General features: G+C 40.7%; 1 protein-coding gene across 3 annotated transcripts in view; it reads right to left on the bottom strand.

Moving 5' to 3' along the window:
* The window catches only part of APPL1 (adaptor protein, phosphotyrosine interacting with PH domain and leucine zipper 1), a 44,268-nt gene extending 28,532 nt beyond the window's left edge, over positions 1 to 15,736 (bottom strand). For 2 of the 3 annotated variants that reach the window (XR_006101888.1, XM_042449127.1), the window contains exons 1-4: positions 15,529 to 15,736; positions 5,906 to 6,004; positions 4,021 to 4,080; positions 3,099 to 3,170 (exon numbers count right to left, since the gene is read on the bottom strand). Coding sequence is in view for 2 of the 3 variants with exons in the window: in XM_042449127.1 (XP_042305061.1) it covers positions 3,099 to 3,170; positions 4,021 to 4,080; positions 5,906 to 6,004; positions 15,529 to 15,582 (285 nt within the window). In the remaining variant the exon portion in view is untranslated. The remainder of the gene's footprint in view (positions 1 to 3,098; positions 3,171 to 4,020; positions 4,081 to 5,905; positions 6,005 to 15,528) is intronic. The other variant, XM_042449126.1, reaches the window with a different exon arrangement.
* Between the last annotated feature and the right edge of the window lie 8,045 nt (positions 15,737 to 23,781).

Consider the following 23,781-nt stretch of genomic DNA (forward strand, 5'->3'; position numbering starts at 1 on the left):
TTTTGTCCCCTATGCTATTCAACATTTACATGAAGCCACTGGGAGAGATCATCCGAAGACACGGGGCGTGGTGTTATCAGTACGCTGATGACACCCAAATAGTCTTCTCTGTGTCTCCGACTGATGCAGTGACTAGGGAGGGCATCTCTCCGCTCAATGCCTGTCTGGAGTCGGTAACGGGCTGGATGAGGGAAAACAGACTCAGCCTGAATCCAGAAAAAACGGAAGTACTTGTGATAGGCTCCCCCCGTCCCGGGAAGGAAATTTGTCCAATGGGGTCACGCTTTCCGTGAAGGACACAGTTCGCAGTCTGGGGGTGCTTCTGGACTTGTCGCTTCACCTGACTCCTCAGGTGGATGCGACAGTCAGAGGTGCCTGTTATCAGCTTCGGCTGATACGCCAGTTGCGACCCTACCTGGGCTGGGGGGACCTTGAAACAGTGGTACATGCACTGGTAACCTCTCGACTCGATTTCTGTAATGCGCTCTACATGGGGCAACCCTTGTACCAAACTCGGAAGCTACAGTTGGTTCAGAATATAGCAGCAAGGCTGGTCACTGGTAGCTCCAGGGCCAGCCACATAACACCTATATTGAAAGATCTGCATTGGCTGCCAATTCGCTTCCGGGCGCAATACAAGGTGTTGGTTTTTACCTATAAAGCCCTAAATGGCTTGGGCCCTGAGTACTTGGAGGACTGCCTCTCCCCATATAATCCGCCCCGCACTCTCAGGTCAGGTGGGAGACAACTTTTGAGAGTTCCCAATGTGAGATATGCGGTGTCTGCGCATAGGGCTTTCTCTGCTTCGGCCCCGCAGACTTGGAACTCTCTCCCTGACGCGCTCCACTCGGCCCCCCTCCCTGGTGTCTTTTAGGAAAAACCTCAAGACTTACCTCTTTCGCCAAGCTTTCCCCCACGTGTCCTAATGCCATCCTTCTCCTTGTGTATTGTGTGTATTGTAATGGTTGGAATTGCTTCCACTGTGTTTTTACTGGTTTTTAATTATTAGGATTGAATGATGGATTTTATAATTTTGTATTGTATTGTTTTAATATGGGGGAGACTCTGATTGTGTAATTTTGTATTTTTATTATTTTGTAAACCGCTGTGATCAAAGGAATGGCGGTATATAAATAAAATCTCATTCATTCATTCATTCATTCATACCATGGGCTTTTATTGGGAGTCCTGGTGATGCAGTGGTTAAATGCTGGTATTGCAGCCACAGGGTTGTGAGTTTGATCCCAGGGGCTCCAAGGTTGACTCACCCTTCCATCTTTTCATAGGTTGATAAAATGGGTACCCAGCTTGTTGGGGGCAATTAGCTTACACATTGTAAACCACTTAGGGAGTGTTAGTTCACTGATTGCTATTATTATTGTCAAACCTTCTTTAGAGAAGATTTGCCACGGCCTTCCTCTGAGGCTGAGAGAGTGGGATTGTCCAAGGTCAACCGGTGGTTTTCCAAGAACAAGCTTAGATTTGAACCCTGGTCTCCCACTGCACCACAATGACTTTATACTTTCTAATTAGAAAGCATTAACGGGAGGGGGGCTATTTTGTAATTACCTATTAAAATATTTCACCACAGAAATTTCTTTAATGGAGAGTGATGCCCAAACCCTTCTGCCCTCCCCAATTTTTCCTCTGCTCCCCTCCCATGAAAAAAATGTTTTACTACACCACTGGGGGAAGCAATTACTTCAGGTGGCAGATGCTGATAAGCAGACCCCTCCAATCACACCTACTGAATGGTCTGGTGCCATCCTCTGCTCCTCCTAAGCTGGCCTGCAAACCTTTGGCACAAGGAACATCACTTGCCCCATTTCTAGTGATGAAGACTGATAGCCCAGTTTCCTTCTGTATATGGAACTGGTTTGTGAGGGGGAAGAGGCTTGCCATTGTAGTGACATTGCCCTTGCCACCACCAGGCAGATGGGCTTTAGAGCCATTGCCACACAGAAAAAGTTAATTTGTATTAAGCAGACTTCTAACTAGCATTCATTTGGGCCTTTTCTTCTAATGATTCATTTTGTTTAAGTCTGGTCATTTAAAGGATTTTCTCTTTGTAATTTTTGCAGCAAAGAAGACTTTTTACCAATAATCCATGCATTATCATGAAGAAAACAGTCATTTCATGGCATATCTGTTATTAATGTCCTTTTAAAATTACCGGTATCATGAACAACACAGCTCCTTCATTTGATTCATAAATACAGGAAATTGAAATATTAGTTAAAATTGATTGTGAGAAAGTTCTTAGCTGTTCCACAATGATTTTTGTGGTTCAATAGCTGTCTACCCCTTTTTCAACAATTATACCTTAATTTCTTCAACAGTGAAATAATGTCATTTCAAGAATATAATGAACAGACTTCCCATCTTTCAATTTATATAGACCTAAACCTTGGATTTTATCTATAGCATTTTAATACAATGGGGGACCAGTCCTAAGGCAGGCCCTCTGATAGAATTACAGTTGTCCCTCCATATTCGCTAAGGTTAGGGGAACAAGACCCCCGTGAATATGGAAAAACCGCAAATAACAAAAACACTGTTTTTACCTGAGAGGACACCTCTCCAGGAATCTCTAGGTCCTCCAGTGCAACTCTGTGGTCAATGTCCAACATACACTGACCATAGAATGGCACTGGAGTAGCTACAAATGGTCTTTCAGTGCAACTTTTAGTTCAAGTTGACCACAGAGTTGCACTGGAGAACCTAGACAGTCCTAGAGAGAACATATTAATGAAATCTGTGAATAATCAAATCCGCAAGTATCAAAGCCGCAAATATGGAGGGATGATATGGCTAAGCGTGAATGACAAATAGGAAGCTACTCCAAAATGAACTTTGATAAATGCAGGAAAAAACAAAAAGACCTGCTTAATTTAAATGCTCTAAATCAGATTCAAACATCTATTAAAAAAAGCAGAAAAGGAAAATGCCACCACAATGTTAAAGAAAAAGCTCCCAACAAATTGGACTATTGCAAGCAATAAGTCTGATTTGTAAATACATTGGCAAATGCTTGTTTCAAAAGACTACAATAATTAAATAACTAATAATATCTAGAAGCAATACATATAAAGACTTACCTCATCTATCACTTTTGCAAATTGTTGCAGAGTAGAATTCATAACTTCATCATCCCCCCACAAAGGGAAGCGCTACCAAAAAACAAATTGAAAAGAAAAGCTTTTAATCAGAAATTAACATATTATTAAGATTTACTGCAATATTTTATTATAGTAAAGTCACCATAAATTCTTGCACTAACAAAAATACATTGCTGTTCTGACATATTCAAAGAAGAAAACCTTGGATGATTATGGGCCAGGAGGAAAGTATTTCTGGGGTTTCCCTCCCTAGCTTGGCTAAGTTAGTTAATTTTAGTAGACTATGAGGCAAATCAGACCTGCAATAAAAATCAGCTTGGGGGCAGCATGATGGTGTGGCAACCGCATGCCGCATGCCCCGATTCTGCCCCCAAGCCAGAGTCACACCAACCAGCCAACCAGACGACTGGCAGTATGGGAACACATCTGCGGTGCATTTTGCCGCGTCTTTTTGCACCAGAAAAACGCCAGATTGGGGCCACTGTGTGCAGTTGCTGCAGCCCCAATCCAGCGCACAAAGGGGTGGCATAATGCAGCCCCTTTAAGGCCATTTGTATTTGGCCTATATTCTACATGCATGCTCCCAAACATCTACAATTTGTAATTAAATTAAGCAGGTATAGTTTCAAGTTGATAGAAACCTGAAATATTTGTTTATTTAGAGCAATCTCTATGATAACGGCAAATTTAGCATCCAACTCTTGTACTTTTTTTTAACAGTGCAGGTGATGTGCACAAATGAAGCAGACAAACCTTTCTCTGATGTGGAAATAACAAAATGAAAATATCACATTTTCTTAATTCATTTGTGCCAGGCTACAACTAAAACACATATAAACTGACCCACAGCAAGAAGTTGGCAAGTGACCATTACAAAACATAACTTCACTCTGAACCATACCTGTTTTTCATATTCTTTTAGAAGCTTTGAAGTCAAATGGGTTGCTGCACTCAATTCATTCTGGTTGGCAAAGAAAAAGACAATTTTGCACTGATAACAGACAGATATTACACTGATACACCATGAAATAAGACCACAAATGGCCAGGAAAGTCATCATGTTTTGAATTATTTATAATCATGATTAGTGGTGCTTGGATATGCTTTTGGTATAGTTTATTTGTAATTTGTCACAAAATAACCAATTTCACACTTTTAGAATACAAATTGTGAATAGCACACTTCAAACTCAGAGACTGGGCTACCATTTGAAATGAAAGCAACACTATCCCTTATGAAAGCAAAATTTCACATCAAGTGGTTTGAAATTAAAAAACAAATAAACCTGCAAATCAGAGGAAGGTTGCTCATTTGCTAGGGGATGTTCAAAATAATTATTCCTGGGGAAAAGGCATTTTTAAAAAATCATGGATATAAATGGGTATTCTCTTGCATGGGGAAGGGGACACAATGCTATATGTCAGTTCAATCACAACCCAACAACTCTGAAAACAACAAATTGATCTTGCTTTGTAATCTACCAGGATATGTGAACCAACAAGACTAGAAAAGGAATGGGTGGATGTGACCAACAGCCAACAACTTAAAGGGTTAAACACCCAAGGAGTGCTGATGCCAGATGTTGGGTGCTGATGAGAGAAAAATCATTGGAAAATAAAGAGACTCTTCAGATTTCAGAGCCTTTATGGATGAGTTTTAAAAAGAAAGGATGGCTTTTAAAAAAAATAAACACTCTCCACTAATCCTCTTGAAGTACATGGCCCTGTGAATGTGGATCTTTCTCATAAGCAGAGACCTTGGTCCAAAACGCACTGCAGAAATACTCCAGTTTGAGACTGCTTTAACTGCCCTGGCTCAATGCCAGGGAATCCTGGGAATTGTAGTGTATTGTGACATCAGATAGAGAAGGCTCAATGTCTCACAAAACTACAGCTCCCAGAATTCCCTAGCATTGAGCTGGAGCAGTTAAAGCGGTCTCAAACTGGATTATTTCTGCAATGTGTTTTAGACCATAATGAATGTTTGCCTATGATGTAGAAGGTGAATACAGATCCAGAAGTAAGTTTACTGAAAATCTGGTCCTGTTCAGTGTGACTTATTCCTATCTTAAGTGTGCAAAAATTGTGAACTGGAAAAAAAAATGCAAGGAATTACTTTAAACATGGGATGGGAATTATGTATTCTTCCATATATTCTTGAATTCTAAATCCCAGCATGCCTAACTATTCGGTATGCTGCTTTTATACTATTTGGAGCTGCAGTCCAACAACTGAGGGGCTACAGAATAACAACCAGGTTTTAAGGGATTTCCTTCTCAACTTCCATGGAACAATTTTATGGTGAAGTTTCTTCACATGTCAACCCAATGTACTGTTACATGTATCTCTTTCAGACACAAAAGCACAATCTACAATTATTTAAAAAGTTGCCAACTAATGAATATTAACAATGTTTAAACCTAGACCATGCAGTATCCAAACCTAGATAAGTGGCTGAGAAGAAAGCTACATTACAGCAGAATTTGCAAGGCATAATATTTAACTGGGAAATGTAAGTCTAAATCAGTATGCTTGATGCAATTTCAAACAAATAAATCTTTCCCATGACAGAACCAAACAGCAAGCATCATGGAAACATTACAGTAAAACTATGACATTCACATCCACACACAACACACACACAAAGCTCCTAAAATTTTGAGAATTAAACTCTTCCCTTGAGCTTTCATGACACAGACTAATACAGAAAACAGTGTATTAATCATATAATTTGGAAATACAGTTCAAGATTTACCAATTTCCAGATTTCGCATTCAACTACCATACCTGTGCATCATAGATTCGGTGCATGGCTTGATACAACTGGCTAACGTATCTGGAAATTGCAGCAGCATCTTCTTCAAACACACCCAGCAATGACCGTGTCTAAATATGAAAAAGACAATGCATATTTTCATAACACTGCTATTACAGTAATGCAGACAGATTCAAATATCACCAAATGGACGGCTGATCCAGAACTGACATGTAATGCCAGCAGAATCTGGGCATATATCCAATAGCCATCAAGCATAAAGCACCCTTTAAAGCAGGGATGGGCAAGATGCAGCCTACAGAGACGTAGCTGTGGTCCTTAGGGCTCCAAAGGGGACAAATAAGATTGCCCCAAAAGCCCCCAAGAGAGTATGAGGGGCATTTTGCCACATTTTGGAGTCTCTTGGGCCATTTCAGATCCAGAAAAGGCATAATCAGAAATAATGTCTGCATTCTTCCTGTTTTGAGGAAAGGCCTCTCATGGATCAAAAAATGGCTCCATAAAAACACGGCAGAAATGTCCCCCATAGACCCTACAGGAGGTTGGGGGTCATTTGGGAGGCCTGTTTGTTTGTTTGCAGCCCCACAAGATCTCCTAGAGGACTAGCCCCCCACGAATGCCCAGCCCTGCTTTAAAGCAAATGCTGAAAAGGTAGCAGAATAGTTTTTAGTAAAAGCAGCTACTATTTTAGTGTTTATTTTTTACTTTTAATGTTAAACCAGGAGTAGGATATTTGTCACAGCCACAAAGGCTGGGCTTGACATTCTGTTCTTAATTAAGTTCAATGCTTTAATGCTAAATTTTATATTATGTTAAGGACATGTTTCTCTTGCTACCTGAGCAACTTAGATGGTGTTTCTATTAGATTGTTCAAAAGCATTTGAAAAAGTCAATCACCAAAGCCTCATAAGGAAACAGAGCAGGCAAAAGGTGGCAGGAAGCATAACGTAAAAGTTAGACATCTTAGAGTATGGTTAGGAATTGAAGGCCCCATACAGACAGGCCAAAATAAAGCTGCTTCAAGTCACTTTGGAGGTGTGCTGTTTAAATGATGCATGCGTACTAAGAGTCTGGACGTTGTGCCAAAGCTGCGCTCCAGTCCTTAGGACTGGATCGTGCCTTTGGCATGGCTTCTGGACTCTTAGTACGCATGCATCATTTAAGCAGCATACCTCCAAAGTGACCTGAAGCAGCTTTATTTTGGCCTATCTGTATGGGGCCATACAGTCGTGTTGGATTTCAGCTCCCATCAGCCCTAGCCATCATAGCCAATGGTAAAGAATTCTGGGAGCTGCAATGCAACAACACTAGATGGCCACACAATTTCCACCCGTGTCCTAGGAAGAATGCAACTGAGATTTATAAAATTAGCAACAGTATAGAAATGAACTATTGTTTCCTCTCAAAATACCAGAATCCCATCAAGTAAACTGTGAAGTTGAAAGCTTTCATGGCCAGCATCCATAGTTTTTTTATGGATCTTTTGGACTATGAGGCCGTATTCTAGAAGAATTTATTCCTGACGTTTCACCAGCATCTATGACTGGCATTCTCTGAGGATGCTGGTGAAAAACCCACCAAAAAACCATGAAGTAAACATTGGTAGGGAGCTCTTAGAATGGAAGTACATCTAGCAATGCATAGATTGCTTTTGGAATCATTTGCTACAGGATAGCAACTACCATAATGGATTTATTTTTTTGCCCATGATACTTATGGGAAATGTATTAATCAAAATCAGTGTGAAGCAAACAGTGGAAATAGCATCTTCAAAATGATCTATGATTCCAGTTAGGTGTTGATGACTAGAATCAAAGAGTTGGAAGAGACCGCAAGGGCCATCAACCCCCTGCCATGCAGGAAATCTCAATCAAAGCATCCCTGACAGATGGCCATCCAGCCTCTGTTTAAGACCTCCAAGGAGGGAGATTCCACTACACTCCGAGAGAGTGTGTTCCACTGTCGAATAGCCCTTACTGTCAGAAAGTTCCTCCTAATGTTGAGGTGGAATCTCTTTTCCTGTAGCTTGCACCCACTGCTCCAGGTCCTAGTCTCTGGAGCAGAAGAAAACAAGCTTGCTCCCTCCTCAATATGACATCCCTTCAAGTATTTAAACAGGGTTATCATATCACCTCTTAACCTTCTCTTCTCCAGGCTAAACATCCCCAGTTCCCCAAGTCTCTCCTCATAAGGCATGGTTTCCAGACCCTTCACCATTTTAGTTGCCCTCCTTTGGACACACTCCAGTTTCTCGATATCCTTTTTAAATTGCGGAGCCCAGAACTGGACACAATATTCCAGGTGGGGCCTGACCAGAGCAGAATATAGTGGCACTATTACTTCCCTTGACACATAAAGTGACTTGCTACTTCCAGCTGGTCTTCTTTCCAAATTGGACTTAGATGGTCACTGTTCACCTTTCAAAAGGCCCTGAGCAGATGGGCCAGGAATGCATGGGTTTAGCGTATACGTTCCTGCCCGAGGGGCTAACTCAGGTCAGTCCCTGGGCTGGCACGAGGATGAGTGGGTGTTTACATGTCTGTCCCTGCACCAGCATGTGCTCCTTACATTCCCCCTGCTTTTCCACTAATGAACAGACCGTCGCCACACCTGTGAAAACAAGGTGCCTAACCATGTGGGTGCAGCCAGGTCCCTCATTTCTGTGTGCTGGGGATCTGCTGACTAGTGGAGATACAGGGGAAAGTTTAAATGTGGCAGGGACGTAGCTAGGATTTTAGGAAGGGGGGGGTCCAGACTAAGTGTCACCATTATAATGGGGCTTGGGCACGGTGGCGCAGCAGCACACATCATTCATTTTTCTAATGGAAGGGGGGGTCCGGACCCCAAGAACCCCCCCTTGGCTACGTCCCTGAATGTGGGGCATTTAAACAGCTGAGGGGGTGTGTCGCAGTTTCTGGGAAACTCCATGGCAAACCAAGGATCTAATTGACCTGCATTAAGGGCTGTTTACCTTGGAATTGGGGCAGAGCCATCAGATCCGAGTCTGGTCTGCCAAGATCTGGTCCAGTCCTAGTGTAATCATTTCTTACATGTGTTTGAAGTTTCTCAAAAAGTTATAAGGACTACTCTATCAATAATGGTGGCCAAATGTGTTTACTTCTAGTCATCAGCCCACTTCAACATCTAAATAGGGAACTATTTAGCATATTTTAAGATATATTTTCAGTGAGATAGCAGACACACACAGTACTGGGCACCTTTTTTTGTGAGCCTACTAGGTTGTGACCTAAAAGACGCTCCAGCATCTTTTCCACCAGAAAGATTAGTGTGGAAAGATTTCCCAGAAAGTAGATGATTTTAGCCAAACTCAACAATTTGAGTAAACACTCCAAATTCAATCTAAACATGCACTTATTAACTCATGTTCACTATGCTCAAATGTTATTTCACCCCAGTAATTACAGTTTGAAATTATGAAAGTTTGTCTCGCTTAGTTAATAATGGAAGCTCTCTAATACTGAATAGGCGATCTGGTTTATTCATGGTCTTCTGAGAGATTAGTGACTAGGAAACATTTTGTCATCACAGTGCTCTGCTATTCATTTAAGTTTGAAGATCAAAATGCTCAAAGACATTTTACCAGTCTGCTTATACCTTTGTGGAAAGCCACTTGAACAATGATTTTGACAACATACTGGTCTTGCTGAGCAGCCAACACAAACACAATCCTTGCTTTCTTTCAAATCTATGTTGCTTAACCATACAGATGATATAAAACTGCATATTAAAATGATACATAGCTGTTAACTGAAATTGTTCTCTTTCCCCCAATAAAACAAAATGTTGTTGTTGACTCCCCTCGAATCAACCCGACTCATGGCAACCCTGTGGAGAAGACATCTCTAAGACTCCCTTGTCCTCCACTGCTCCATTTAAGTCTTGTAGATTCAGGCCTCTGACTTCTCTGATTGAGTCTATCCAATCCTCCCTGACTGGGTCTTCCTCTGTCTCTGCTATCCTCTACTTTCCCTAGCATGATTGTCCTTTCCAATGATTCAAGCCTTCTTATGATGTGGCCAAAGTATGGCAGTCTCAATTTGACCATCTTGGCTTCCAGGGACATTTCAGGCCTGATCTGTTCAAGGACTCATTTGTCTTTTTGAATGTCTATGGTATCCTCAGCACTCTTCTCCAGCACCACATTTCAAATTAGTTTTCTTCTCAGCCACGTTTGTCACTGTCCCAGTTTTTTCATCTGTACATGGTGATGGGAAATACAATGGCTTGGATGATTCTAACTTTAGTGCTCAGTTGTATATCTTTGCTCTTTAGGATCTTGTCTAGTTTTTTCATTGCTGCCCTCCCCATTCCCCGTCTTCTTCTGATTTCTTGACTAAAATCACCATTCTGATCAATGTTTGAGCCAAGGTACAGGAATAATTTTAAGTATTTTGATTTCTTCACTGTCTAGGTTGAATTGATGTAGTTCCTCCATGGTCATTATTTTTGTTTTGTTTATGTTCATCATTAAACCTGCCTTTGCACTTTCTTCTTTCACCTTCCTTAGTAATTGTTCCAAGTCTGTGAAGTTTTCTGCTAGTAGCATGGTGACCTGCTCTTCGTGATGTTTTCTGCATATGAGTTGAACAGTGTGATAAAATACAGCCTTGTGTGACCCCTTTGCCGACCGAGAACCGTTCTGTTTCTCCATATTTTATTCTAACGATGGTTAACTACAGATTTCTCATCAAGACTATCAAATGTAATAGTACTCCCATGACCTTAAGAGCTATCCATAACTTTTTGTGATCTGTGCAGTCAAATGTTTTGCAATAACTTTTAACATATACTGTTAAATATTTCTGAAATGTTTCACATACAGTTTATGGGTTTTTTCCCCAGCTGTATCTTAGTTCTGGACGCCCCCCCCCGTGTAAGAGAAATACTGCATATGGTGGAGCAATTGCTTCTTCTGGCGTGCGGCTTTTGGTGTATGCTGAAAGCCGCATATGGCCTGCCTGCGTATAACATGGGCGCACTGTACTTGGAGATAATTCAAATGCAATGTCAATCTATGGTTTAGTGTTACAGAATCCAAGTCTGAAGTTGCATCTCTTCCATCTGTTGTTGGCTCTGCTTAATTACCCCTGGTCTGTGGTAAATCATCATTTGCTGTAATACGGGAAGTACCAGACTGTAGCTTGTGTTTGTCCTATGAACCAAGACTGTAATACAGATTGAACCCTACAGACCAGTATGTAGAGAGATCGTGTTGCACCTTTGAGACTAACTGAAAGAGTCAGTCTCAAAAGTGCTACACGATCTCTCTAGATTCTGATTCTACAGACTAACATGGCTATATCTTTGAATCCTACAGATCAGTGTTTCACTGGGGGATTCAGAGCAAGGAAAAGACATATCTTGCCATTATACTAAATCATGGTAAACTGTAAATAAGGAAGTACAGTCATCCCTCCATATTTGCGGCTTTGAAATCTGCGGATTTGATTATTCATGGATTTCATTAATATGTTCTCTCTAGGACTGTCTAGGTTCTCCAGTGTAACTCTGTGGTCAACTTTAACTAAAAGTTGCACTGAAAGACCATTTGTAGCTACTCCAGTGCCATTCTATGGTCAGTGTATGTTGCACTGGAGGACCTAGAAATTCCTAGAGAGGTGTCATCTCAGGTAAAAACAGTGTTTTTGTTATTTGCGGTTTTTCCATATTCACGGGGGTCTTGTTCCCCTAACCCTAGCAAATATGGAGGGACAACTGTAATAACATACATAAGCAGAGTACCCATTCTTACTGCAATATAGAGGGGGTTCAGCATTAAACTATCTAGTAAGGTTATCCTCAGTTAATAGAGGCTTGCTTAAATTCATAGTTAACTTGAGAATGAACCGGGATTCCTTTACTCATAACTCAGATTATAATTAATCTCTTAAAAATCTACCAATATGTTTGGCTACAGAATATATAAACAAATGATCATTTACTGCATGTTATTAAGAACTGTTTCCAAAAGAACTTTTGAGATACGCAATACAAAAAGTGTGGAATTAAAAGCTAAATCTGCTATCCCAATTGCCATTTATGTCTGAGCTAAAATACGTAAGATCAGGATATAAATAATACACACAGTGCAGTAACACTGTCATGTCAGTGTGGATTATAATAACGCCACTGCACTCAAAAAGCAGTGTAAAGGCCAATTTAACAGAGCTGTAACAATCTTTTATGACATTTGCATACTAACATAATTCCTGTGCTTAAGAACAAAAAGGATAGACTGCCAAGCAGTGATCAAATAGCTTTGTAGATCACAGCACAGGAAGTATTTAGACTATCTCCCCACTTAAAATATTCTATGCAGGAACAGATGACACAATGTAGTTGACTCTTCAGAGAAACCAGAAGATATTCCTCAGCATCGTTCCCTTCAGTCTGAGTCAGAATGTGGTTAATACCAATTCCACATAATATCAACTTAAAGTATTTAATATTACGCTCTCAGACCAACAGGGTATAAAAAAATTCCTGTACTCAAAAGAATGTATACGCATATCTGGGTATCATTAAAAAAAGAAATATATTATATATGGCAGTGATACATATGAAGCCTAATCTCTGAGCCGGTTTCACTACAAGGCAATGCAGCTGACAACGCATTTAAGATTATAGTTTCAGAGCAACCAATAAACAAATCCACCTAACCTAAGAGGAAGGGTGCGGTAGGGAAACTGAGGCAGCAATTTAAATGGTTGCACAACAATTAAAAAAAAACAGGAATAGAATTCATCTAGATCTAGTGCCTTTTTTCATTCTCCTTGGCTGAAATCATGGGGCTTGAAAAAAATAATTAGAGCTTCAAAAGTTTATTGACACTTCTGCATAAAAGAGGCATTCCTCTTAACCCACTTGGAGCCCAAAGATGGGTAAGAGATGTGGTGGACCTTATTCCTACTACTCAAGACATTCAAAATTCCCCAAAAATTGCCTTTTCATTCTGCAGGCCACATACACACAAGAGCGAGCAATGCACACTGATATTATTTAAGTGCCTGTCAGTGAGGACTTGAAAATAGGACCCCCACCTCTATCACAGATTTCATGTCACTATTACTCCCAGTGTGCTATAGTGGTTTGATGATTCGGGAGACCAGGGTTCAAATCCCAGCTCAGCCATGGAAACCCACCTGGGGTGACCCTAGGCAAGACATGCTCTCTTAGCCTCAGAGGATGGCAAGGGCAAACCCACTCTGGAGAAAGTTGCCAAGAAAACCCCTTGATGCTTTACAGTCACCATAAATTGAAAATGATTTGACACAACACAGTAACAACAGCAAGATCCAATATGTACCACAGCCACGCTGCCACTCCAGTTGGTAGCGGCCAAGTTGGGGCTGTTAGAGATAACCCAGTGCATCTATACTATAGGGATAATAGTATGGCACCCCTTTAAGTGCTGCATCTCTAGCCTATGGAAACTTGGGAGGTGTAGTTTTATGAGGTCTTCTGTCTTCTGTGCCAAAGAAGAAGTGCTGGTAGCCTCACCAGACTACAAATCCCAGGATTCCGCAGAATGGAGCAATATCAGTCAAAATTGGTGTCAAAGCTGCATTATTTCTACAGTGTTGTTGTTGTGTGTCTCCAAGTTGTCGTGGACTTCCAGCAACCCTAAGACAAACCTATCATATGGTTTTCTTTTGCAAGTTTCTTCAGAGGGGGTTTGCCATGGCCATCCTCTGAGGCTGAGAGAATGTGACTTGCCCAGGGTCACCCAATGGACTTGTTTTGTTGTTGTCTGCATTTAAGTCACTTCTGAGTTCTGGCAACCCTTATCACAGGGTTTTCTTGACAAGATTTCTTCAGAATGGGGTTGCCTTTGCCACTGCCCTCCTTTGAGGCTGAGAGAGTGTGACTCACCCAAGGCCAACCAGTTGATTTATGTACTCGAATTGGTAATTGAACCTTGGTCCCCAAAGTCCTAGTAGTCCATCACACATAACACACTGGCTCTCACTCTTTCAGCACAAATGCACCCCATTTGTTAGATGCACCCATTTTCATAGAATCATAGAGTTGGAAGAGGCCTCCAAGGGCCATCCAGTCCTACTCCATTCTGCCATGCAGGAACTCACGATCAAAGTACCCCGAAAAGATGGCCATCCAGCCTTTGTTTAAAAACCTTGAAAGAAGATGCCTCCAACAGGCTCCTCAGGTGACAGGGAAGAGGAGGAGGAGGAAGAAGGTGACCACTCCAGAGTAGTCAATGGGGTGCAGTGGGGAAACAGTGTGGTGCAGAGCTAGGACACTGAGAGACCAGGGTTCGAATCCTAGCATGGAAACCCACTGGGGAGGGGGTGGCCACACTCTGTCAGCCTCAGAAGTAGAAATACATTTATTATTATTATTAGCATTATTATTATTATGGCCATATTATTATGGCCATGGTGTTATAGATTATTTTAAACCCAGAATTTTAACCAGAAATCAGCAGGGAGACCAAGGAGTCGATTGGAAGGGAAGCATTTGTATTTTTAGCTGCAGCATTGTTCCCAGTAGGAAATTCATCCAAATTACTGGGACCCCCAAATTCAAAGTGAACCAAGTTTTTATAGACAGTATTTTGAACAAAGAAAACTACAAATCGCATTTTCAATGGTTTACGTTGAATTAAAACATTTACATTCCTATATATGTATTGGATATTCTAATATTACACCTAACATATGTCACGATCCCTTGTGGTGCACCACCCATCAATCAAAACTATTACCTACATGTTTCCCAAAACATGTCTCTTGCAATACTGAACTTCCTTTTGTGTTGGTTAGCAACTCAAAACTGGAGCCATTCCAGAGTTGCTGACATTCCTCAACAGAGCATTGGACATGACCTTAGAATAACAAGCCTTTGCTCTTGGTTCATATATAATCTCCTGAGCATAAGGAAAATTCTGATTTTTTTTAAAAAAAATTGTATTAATTTAAAATACACACTAGACATATAACAACAGAATTACAAAAAAAAAATCACAAACATGCACAAGTCAATTCTCAATAGACCTACAGACAAAAAACATCAAAAACCATATAATGTGCAAATGTACATCATTCATTATCTATAAATATAACTTCCTCAAGTTACATTTCCTGATTTTCTTTTACTGTTACTTAACCTAGGTCTCTAAGCAAATAAGATTTGGCTTTATAGTGTTACTAACCTCTGATATCTTACAGATTATTATTATTAATATTATTATCTTTTCCTGATTTCCTTTTCTTTTGTTATTCCTTTACTCTCAAGCCCTATACTCTAAACACAAACACATATTCATTATAGGATTATAACCACATAAGGAAAACAAAAAAGTGTGATATAAACATCTATTTATCTGATTAATCTCATATAAAGACTTACGCATATATATATAAACATGAATAAGTCTTTATATGAGATTAATCAGATAAATAGATGTTTATATCACATTTTTTGTTTTCCTTATGTGGTTATATATGGAAATCAAGAATATATATATATATATATATATATAGGCACACACACACACATACACAACAACGCCACCACAATTTGGCCACACACTCTCAGCCCCTGAGGATATCAATGGCTCAGAGTGATCTGGAAGGCCTCCCCTGCCCTTCACCTGAGGGCTATCCTCCAGCGTCTCCTCGATGGGAAGCTTGTCTATCCCAGGCATGGCGATGGCGGCGGCGGCGGCCTCCTCTTCCTGGGCCTCAACCACAACAAGCCCCTTCCCTCCTGCCGCCCTCGGCCCAGGAAACCCCGCCTCGGTGGTACTTCCAAGCCGTCAGAGAGAGAGGCCTAGTTCTGGGCGGGAAGGAGAGGGCCGTCACTGAAGCAGCGCCGCTTTCCTAGTGGCTGCGCCGCCCAAGAGGACGAAGAGGCGGGGACTAGGAGGAGGCGCTAGGCCTTGAGCGAGGCGTAGTCTATGGGCTCCATCCACACTGGAGAAGTAACCCAGTTTGGCCCCGGTTTGGAGGCTGGAGTAAAAACAGAAGCAAGAAACACAGAGATGTAAACTTGTGTTCCTCCTCAGCCAGGATGTTTTGATTGAGATTTCCTGCATGGCAGAATGGGGTTGGACTGGATGCCCTTGCAGTCTCTTCCAACTCTATCATTCTATCCTGCTCAAGGTGGAGGACATTTGGGATTCCCTCCTGGACTGAAGGTTGAAATGGAAAAGGAGGACATTATTATTATTATTATTATTATTATTATTATTATTATTATTATGTTATTACTTTTATTTCCTCCATTTCGTGACATGTCTGGTCATCCTGAAGTAAAAAAGCACCCATAGAACTATAAATCCATGCTTGTGAGTCCTGCTCAAAATGGAGGACATTTTGGAATTCCCTCCTGGACTGAAAGATGAAATGGAAGTTCTGGGGGGGAAAAAGAGGAGGAGGAGGAGGAGGACCTCGGTCGCCCTGAAATAAAAAAACATTCATATAAATATAAGTCCATGCTTCTCAGTCATGCTCAAAATGGAGGACGTTTTAGAATCCCTTCTGGACGTGAGGTTGGAATGGAAAAGGAGGAGGACATTACGTATTGTTATTATGTTTATTTCCTTTGTTTTGTGACATGTCTGGTCACCCTGAAGTAAAATGTACTCATGGAAATGGAAATCCATGCTTCTGAGTCCTGCTCAAAATGGAGGACGTTTTTGGACTCCCTCCCGGACGGAAGGTTGAAATGGAGGACAGGTCATGGAAAAGGAGGAGGAGGACCTGTGGTCACCCTGAAGTAAAAGCACTCATGTAAATACAGTATAAGTTCATGCTTCTGAGTTGTCCTCAGAATGGGGGAGGTTTTGAAATTCCTCCTGGACAGCAGGTGGAAATGTAGGACAGGTCCTGGAAAAGAAGGAGTAGCTCAGTCACCCTGAGGCATTGCCATTCTCTGAGGTTGAGAGAATGTGACCAGGGTGACCAGATGTCCAAACTGCAAAGGAGTACACCATAAAATGGAGAGCATGCAAGAAAAATGTAGTAGGACATGGCCCAAGAAAAGCTAAAAACACTCATAGAAATGTAAATCTGTGCTTCTCAGTCATGCTCAAAATGGAGGAAATTTTGGAATTCCTCCTGGATGGAAGGCTGAAACGGAAAAGGAGGAGGACATGTCACCCTGAAGTAAAAACACTCACATAAATATAAATTCATGCTTTGTATTTGCGCTCAAAATCAGAGGACATTGTGGAATTTGTTCCGGACAGAAGGTTGAAATGGGGCCATGTCCTGGAAAAGGAGGAGGACCTCTAGTCACCCTGAGCCATTGACATCCTCTGAGGCTGAGAGAATATGACCAGGAAGACCAGATGTCCTAACCTCAAAAGAGGACAACTAGGCAAACCTTCACACCTCTTCCCAAGCCTTAAGGCAGATAAAACACATAAAACCATTTTAACACATTAAGTGAAACCAAGGACACATTAAAATCAACCAACCTCAAATTTAAAATATACCAGTCTAAAATTCTTTCCACAGTCTAGGGGCCGGACATATAGATGAAAATGTCCTCTGGGTGACATTTGCCAATCTAGTTCTGGCCGGCCTATTTCCTTGGTCTTTGTTATCACTACTGCAAAGACTTTTGGCACCTTAAAAGCCAACAGATTTTTATAGCATCAGCTTTTCTGGATGGCAGCCCACTTCACCTGATGCCAATATGTGACACAATGTGATATCCAGAATTTCTGTTATGTATGAGAGCCATCATGGTGTAGTGGTTTGAACACTGGACTACAACTCAAGATCAGAGTTCAATTCCCTGCTTGAGCATAAAAACCCACTAGGTGACCTTGGGCAAGCCACATTCTCTCAGCCTCAGAGGATGGCAATGGCAAATCCCCTCTGAAGAAACTTGCAAAGAAAACCCTATGATAGGGTCGCCATAAACAACAAAAGACCTGGAGGCACACAACAACAGTACTGTACCCAAATGAGTAATGAAGGAGTAGAATTAAACACACAAGGCATTGGCACTGACCTTGTTGCCAAAGGCCTTTCACAAAACTTTCACTGCTATTGCAAATATCCCTGTACCAGCTAAGCCTATTAACAATCTATTCTGTGATTTAAAAAAAATCCACTATCACTGAGCCTTGCACTTCCTAATGTATTGCAAATTAGCACTCTTGTTCTAATCTCTAATCTCTCAAAATTCTTTACTGCAGACTCACAAGTTAGGTCCAAAACACACTGCAGAAATAATCCAGTTTGGGACCACTTTAACTGCCTTGGCTCAATGCTAGGGAATTCTGGGGACTATAGATTAGTGATGAATTTAACCTTTTCTGTCAGAGAGCTGTGGTGCCGCAATAAATTACAATTCCCAGAATTCCATGGCATTGAGCCATGGTAGTTAAAGCAGTCTCAAGCTCGATTATTTCTGCAGTGTGTTTTGGATTTTAGTTTATGGTCAGTGACAGAGGCATAAAACCAATTGTTAATAGAGAAGACTCATTTAATCAATGGGAAAATTTAACACAAGTTCCATTGATTCAAACTGCATCTGCACTGCAGAAATTATCTGGCTCAATGCTAGGGAATTCTGTGAACTGTAGTTCTTGTGAGACATTTAGCCTTTTCTATCTGAGAGCTCTGATGCCACAATAAACTATAATTCCCAGGATTCCCTAGCACTGAGCCAGGGCAATTAAACCGGTCTCAAACTGGATTACTGTATTTCTGCAGTGTGTTTCGGAACTTAGATGTACATAGAAGTTTGTACTTTAAATATTACCTGCATGTTTTTGAGTTACACAAAAATTATTCAGAATTTAGGAAGCATGTTTTGTTTACCCAGCCATATGTCTGATACTTTTGAAATTAAATATTTATCATTGCTACTGTAGTGATTTTGGTTCACATATACTGTTGTAAACTAAAGGTAAGAACTACTCTATTATCAATTATTTATTGTGTGTGATATAAACTGCCATAGAAAAAGTAAAACCTTCAAGTAAACAAATTATTAACCATAACCTTGCTACTAGGTCATTATGTTTTACACAGTATTTTTTTCCTTTAAAGATAGCACTGGCTGGACTGCCAGATATTCTAGTACACCAGCAAAACAGTCCCATTTCTCTTTCAAAAAGGGGAATTAGAAAAAGGAAAAGAAGCAATATTGCAGTATACTGAAGTTACAATACCATCTGAATACTTACTAGACCTGTACTTTGTATGCTGAACACACATTTATTAAACTAATAAATGTGTACAGTCAGCCCTACTTATCCATGGATTTTTTTATCCATGGCTTCAGGCATCCACAGCTTGAAAATATTTTTTAAAAGTATAAATCCCAAATAGCAAATCTTGAGTCTCCATTTTATATAAAGGACACCATTTTGCTATGCCATTGTATTTAATCTTTAGTTTGGACTTAAAATTAACTAGGGAAGTATAGTCCATAAGTGGTTCCAGGAATAAGATGCGTCAAGAGAGAAAGCACAAATCCGTTCTGGGAAGAAGAAACCCTTGGCCGTGTCAGGAGCCCCAAGTGCATGGATCACAAAAGTCAAACAGAACTATAGTTAGAAATAAGAGCTGACAAATTTTTTTTGGAGGGGGGAGCAATCTGTGCAGAGCTTTGAAGGTTAAAAGAAGAAGCTTGTACTGAATCCTGAAAAGAACAGGGAGCCAATGGAGAAATGTCTACAGCAAGGTGATATGGTCAAAATGCTGGGCCAAAAAGATAGTCCTTGCAGCGGAGTGTTGGATGGAAACCTAAGGACCAACATGGGACAAAGGAAGCCCTGTTAAAAGAAGGTTGCAGTAGTCAAGGTGAGAGATAACCAGGGCGTGAACCGTCCAGAGTCATAGCAGTAGAAACTGAAAGAAAAGGTCTAATCTTAGCAATATAAAGAAAAAAAGCAATTTTGTCTATAGAATGTTATTATTGCAGTGATTCTTAAACTTTGGTCCCCCAGGTGTTTTGGACTTCAGCTTCCAGAATTCCTGACAGTTGGCCAAGCTGGCTGGGGCTTCTGGGAGTTGAATTCCAAAACACCCAGAGGACCAAAATTTGGGAACCACTATCTATTGTGTAAAGAAAGCACCTTACAGAATTTTCCCCCTAATTTCCCCACAAAAATGATTCCCACAAAACAGTCCTTAAGCAATACAGTTAGTTTATTAACTTTAAAATAATTTCATTGTAATTTTACTGCCGTCTAATATTTTAGTTAAAAGTTTAATTTATTTTAAATAGAAAATAAAGAAACTGTTGGTTTTTTTTTAATTTAGCCCAGGATGTACTCTGTCCTTAATAAAATATTTGATACATTTAATCAAGATTATGAACACTAGATGGCAGCATTATGGAGCGGTTGTTCAGTGTTCTGTACAGAATGACACAATTAGCAACAATTTAAATAATAAATTGAAAATACTTATAACAAATGCAATTTTTTAATCTGTGCACTGTTAATATGTTATTTCTGTTACATTTTATCAGATGTCTAAACACAAATTTGGAATTTTTCCCTTTAAACCAACAGTTTTACCAGGAGAGTGATGTTCATCCACAGCTTGACAATAGTGATGTTTGCAACTACACAGAGAGACACAAAAAGTCTTTAGTACTTCATATAAAAGTACAGTAATCATGTTTCAGAGCCTCAGATTAAGTTTCAAGTATGTGTTCAGTGTTACAAACAGGAAATAGGAGCCTGCTAGTTTTGAGTAGGGAAAATGAACTTCTAAAAATGATATAGCAGCAAGGTCTGCATTTAGAATCATAGAATTGGAAGAGACAAGGGCCATCCAGTCCATCCCACTGCCATGCAGGAATTCACAATCAAAGCCCACTCTCCGAGGGAGTGTGCTCCATTGTCAAACAGCTCTTACTGTCAGGAAGTTCCTCCTAATGTTTAGGTGGAATCTCTTTTTCCGTAGTTTGAACCTATTGCTCTGGGTCCTATTCTCTGGAACAGTAGAAAACAAGCTTGCTCCATTGTCAATATGACATTTTTTTCCAAATTTTTAAACAAGGCTATTATATCACCTTTTCTTCTCCAGGGTAGCATACCCAGCTTCCTAAGTCTCTCCTCATAAGGCACGGTTTCCAGACCTTTCACAATTTTGGTTGCCCTCCTCTGGACATGCTCCAGCTTTTCAACATCCTTTTTGAACTGTGGTGTCCAGAACTGAACACAGTATTCCAGGTGAGGCCTGACCAAGGCAGAATAGAGTGGCACTGTTACTTTCCTTGATTTAGACACTTCTATTGATGCAGCCTAGAATAGCATTGGCCTTTTTAGCTACTAGGACTCCTAGATCCCTTTTACACATAGTCTTGTTAAGCCAGATGTCTCCCATCCTATATCTGTGCATTTTATTTTTCTGCCCTAAGTGCAATACCTTACATTTCTCTGTGTTGAATTTTATTTTGTTAGCTTTGGCCCAGCTTTCTAGTCTATTCAGGTCATTTTGAATTTTGATCCTGTCCTCTGGAGTATTAGCTATTCCTCCTAATTTGGTGTCAGCTGCAAATCTGATAAGCGTGCTCTCTGTTCATCCGGCTAAATCATTGGTGAAGATGTTGAATAGCACTGGGCCCAGGACAGAGCCCTGTGGGACCCCACTGGTCACTTCTCTCCAGGATGAAAAGGAGCCACTGTTGAGGATCCTTTGGGTTTGGCCGGTCAACCAATTGCAAATACATGTAACAGTTCCATTGTCTAGCCCACATTTTACAAGCTTGTTTGCAAGAATGTCATGGGGATCTTGTCAAAGGCCTTACTGAAATCAAGATATGCTATATCCACAGTGTCCCTTGCATCTACCAAACTGATAATTTTATTTTTAAAAAATCAGATTAGTCTGGCATGACTTCTTTCTCTGAAACCCATGTTGATTTTTTGTGATTATGGCATTCCCATCTAAATGTTCACAGTCTCTCTGTTTAATGATCTGCTCTAGAATCTTTCCTGGTATAGATGTCAGACTAACTGGACGATAATTGTTGGGATCCTCTTTTTCCCCACTTTTTGAAGATGAGGACAATGTTTGCCCTCCTCCAGTCTGCTGGGACTTCTCCTGTTCTCCAGGAGTTCTCAAAGATTATTGCCAATGGCTCTGAGATTACATTTGCCAGTGCTTTTAGTACCCTTGGATGTAGTTCATCTGGTACTGTAGATTTAAATTAATTTAGATTAACCAGGTATTCCTGTACTACCTCTTTACTTATTCTGTGCTGGATTTCCCCTATTCTGTCCTCTGCTCCATTTTCCCTAGGCTGAGCACTCTTTTCTTTTTGTGAGAAGACTGAGGCAAAGAAGATGTTGAGTAGTTCTGCCTTTTCTCTGTCCTGTTAGCATTTTGCCATCTTCTCCACGTAGTGGCCCTACCATTTCCTTCTCTTTTTTGCTGCAAACATACCCCCAAAAGCTCTTTTTATTGTTCTGAGCTCATTCTGCGCTTTAGTTTTTCTGACTTTACTGCTACACATGCTCACTATTTGTTTGAATTCTTCTTTGGTGATCCCCCGCTTCCATTTCTCATACATGCCCCATTTAAAACTTAGCTTAGTTGAAAGTTCTTTAGTCATCCATCTGGTTTCTTGAAATGCCTCCCACTTTTCCTCCTCATTGGAACAGTTTGAGATTGTGCCTTCAGCATCTTTTTGAGAAACTCCCATCTGTCCTGAACTCCCTTCTCTTTTAGTATTCCTGACCATGGGATCAGACTACATATTTCCTTTAAGTTTACTGAAATCAGCTCTCCTAAAGTCTAGAATGCATGTCTGACTATGCCTGGCTTCTCATTTCCACTGTATAACAAACTCCAAAAGAACCCAATCACTCCCACCTAAGGATCTACCACTTGCACCCTTTACCAGGTCACTCCTGTTGCTTAAGATCAGATCTAAAATAGCTGATCCTCTTGTTGCCTCTTCCACCTTTTGGACAATGAAATTGTCTTCAATTTGCTAAACCTTAAAGTTTTGACTGAGTTTGACTTCCAGCAAATATCAGGATAGTTGAAGTCACCACCACTACAACATCTCTTCTTTATGAGTGTGTGGTCATCTATTCTAAAAAGGCATCATCCCATTCTTCAGTCTGACTTGGGGGTCTGTAGCAGACTCCCACAATAATGTCCCTGTTGTTTCCCTCCCCCTTCATTTTTATCCAGATGCTCTCCACCTTCTAGCATTTAGGTTTGGGGGACATGGAGACTGATTACTAATACACATGGAAGAGGTTGTTGTTGGAAGTGCACTCATCAGTTTGCCAAATATCAAGGAGACTGTGCAAGAGAAATCCATAAATCAAAAGGTGGAGAGAGAAAATCAACAGAAGACAATCAGGATTTGAGATGAAGGGATATTCCCACTCTGCCATTCAATTGCACCAACTGTATGGTGACCATAGCTTGGAAATGATTTTTTTTAAAGTACAGTCTAGAGGTCAGTGTAGACTAAAACATCTCACCAAGAGCAACAACAGAGCAGAATCAAAATCCTTTAAACATTGAGCATCGGTGTTTCTTCACAAACTAAACATCATAATGAGGAAAAAAAACATACATGATTTTCGTTAGGACCTGGGTGGTGAGGCAGGTGTCATTTGATTTGTTGTGCATAGCTGAGACTACTCTTTGGTGCAAAATCTTTCCTAAGTCCATTGCCCACTGTCTCCAGACAGATCTAGAATGGCAAGCAGCAGGAAGTGCTGCTATCAACTGAACAGAGCTTTGTGTGGGGGAGATTGGAGCACTTTGCCCAACCTCCTTCCTATGCAAGGGCCCCCTTTCCTCAATCACTATTAAACACACAATTGATCTCTGCCCCAGCCCTGGCACATTGCACATCAGAGCTCCACACACATGGCATTGTGAGGAATTAGCTTCAAGTAAGA

The sequence above is a fragment of the Sceloporus undulatus genome, chromosome 2, assembly GCF_019175285.1.
Source record: "Sceloporus undulatus isolate JIND9_A2432 ecotype Alabama chromosome 2, SceUnd_v1.1, whole genome shotgun sequence".
Lineage (NCBI taxonomy): Eukaryota > Metazoa > Chordata > Lepidosauria > Squamata > Phrynosomatidae > Sceloporus > Sceloporus undulatus.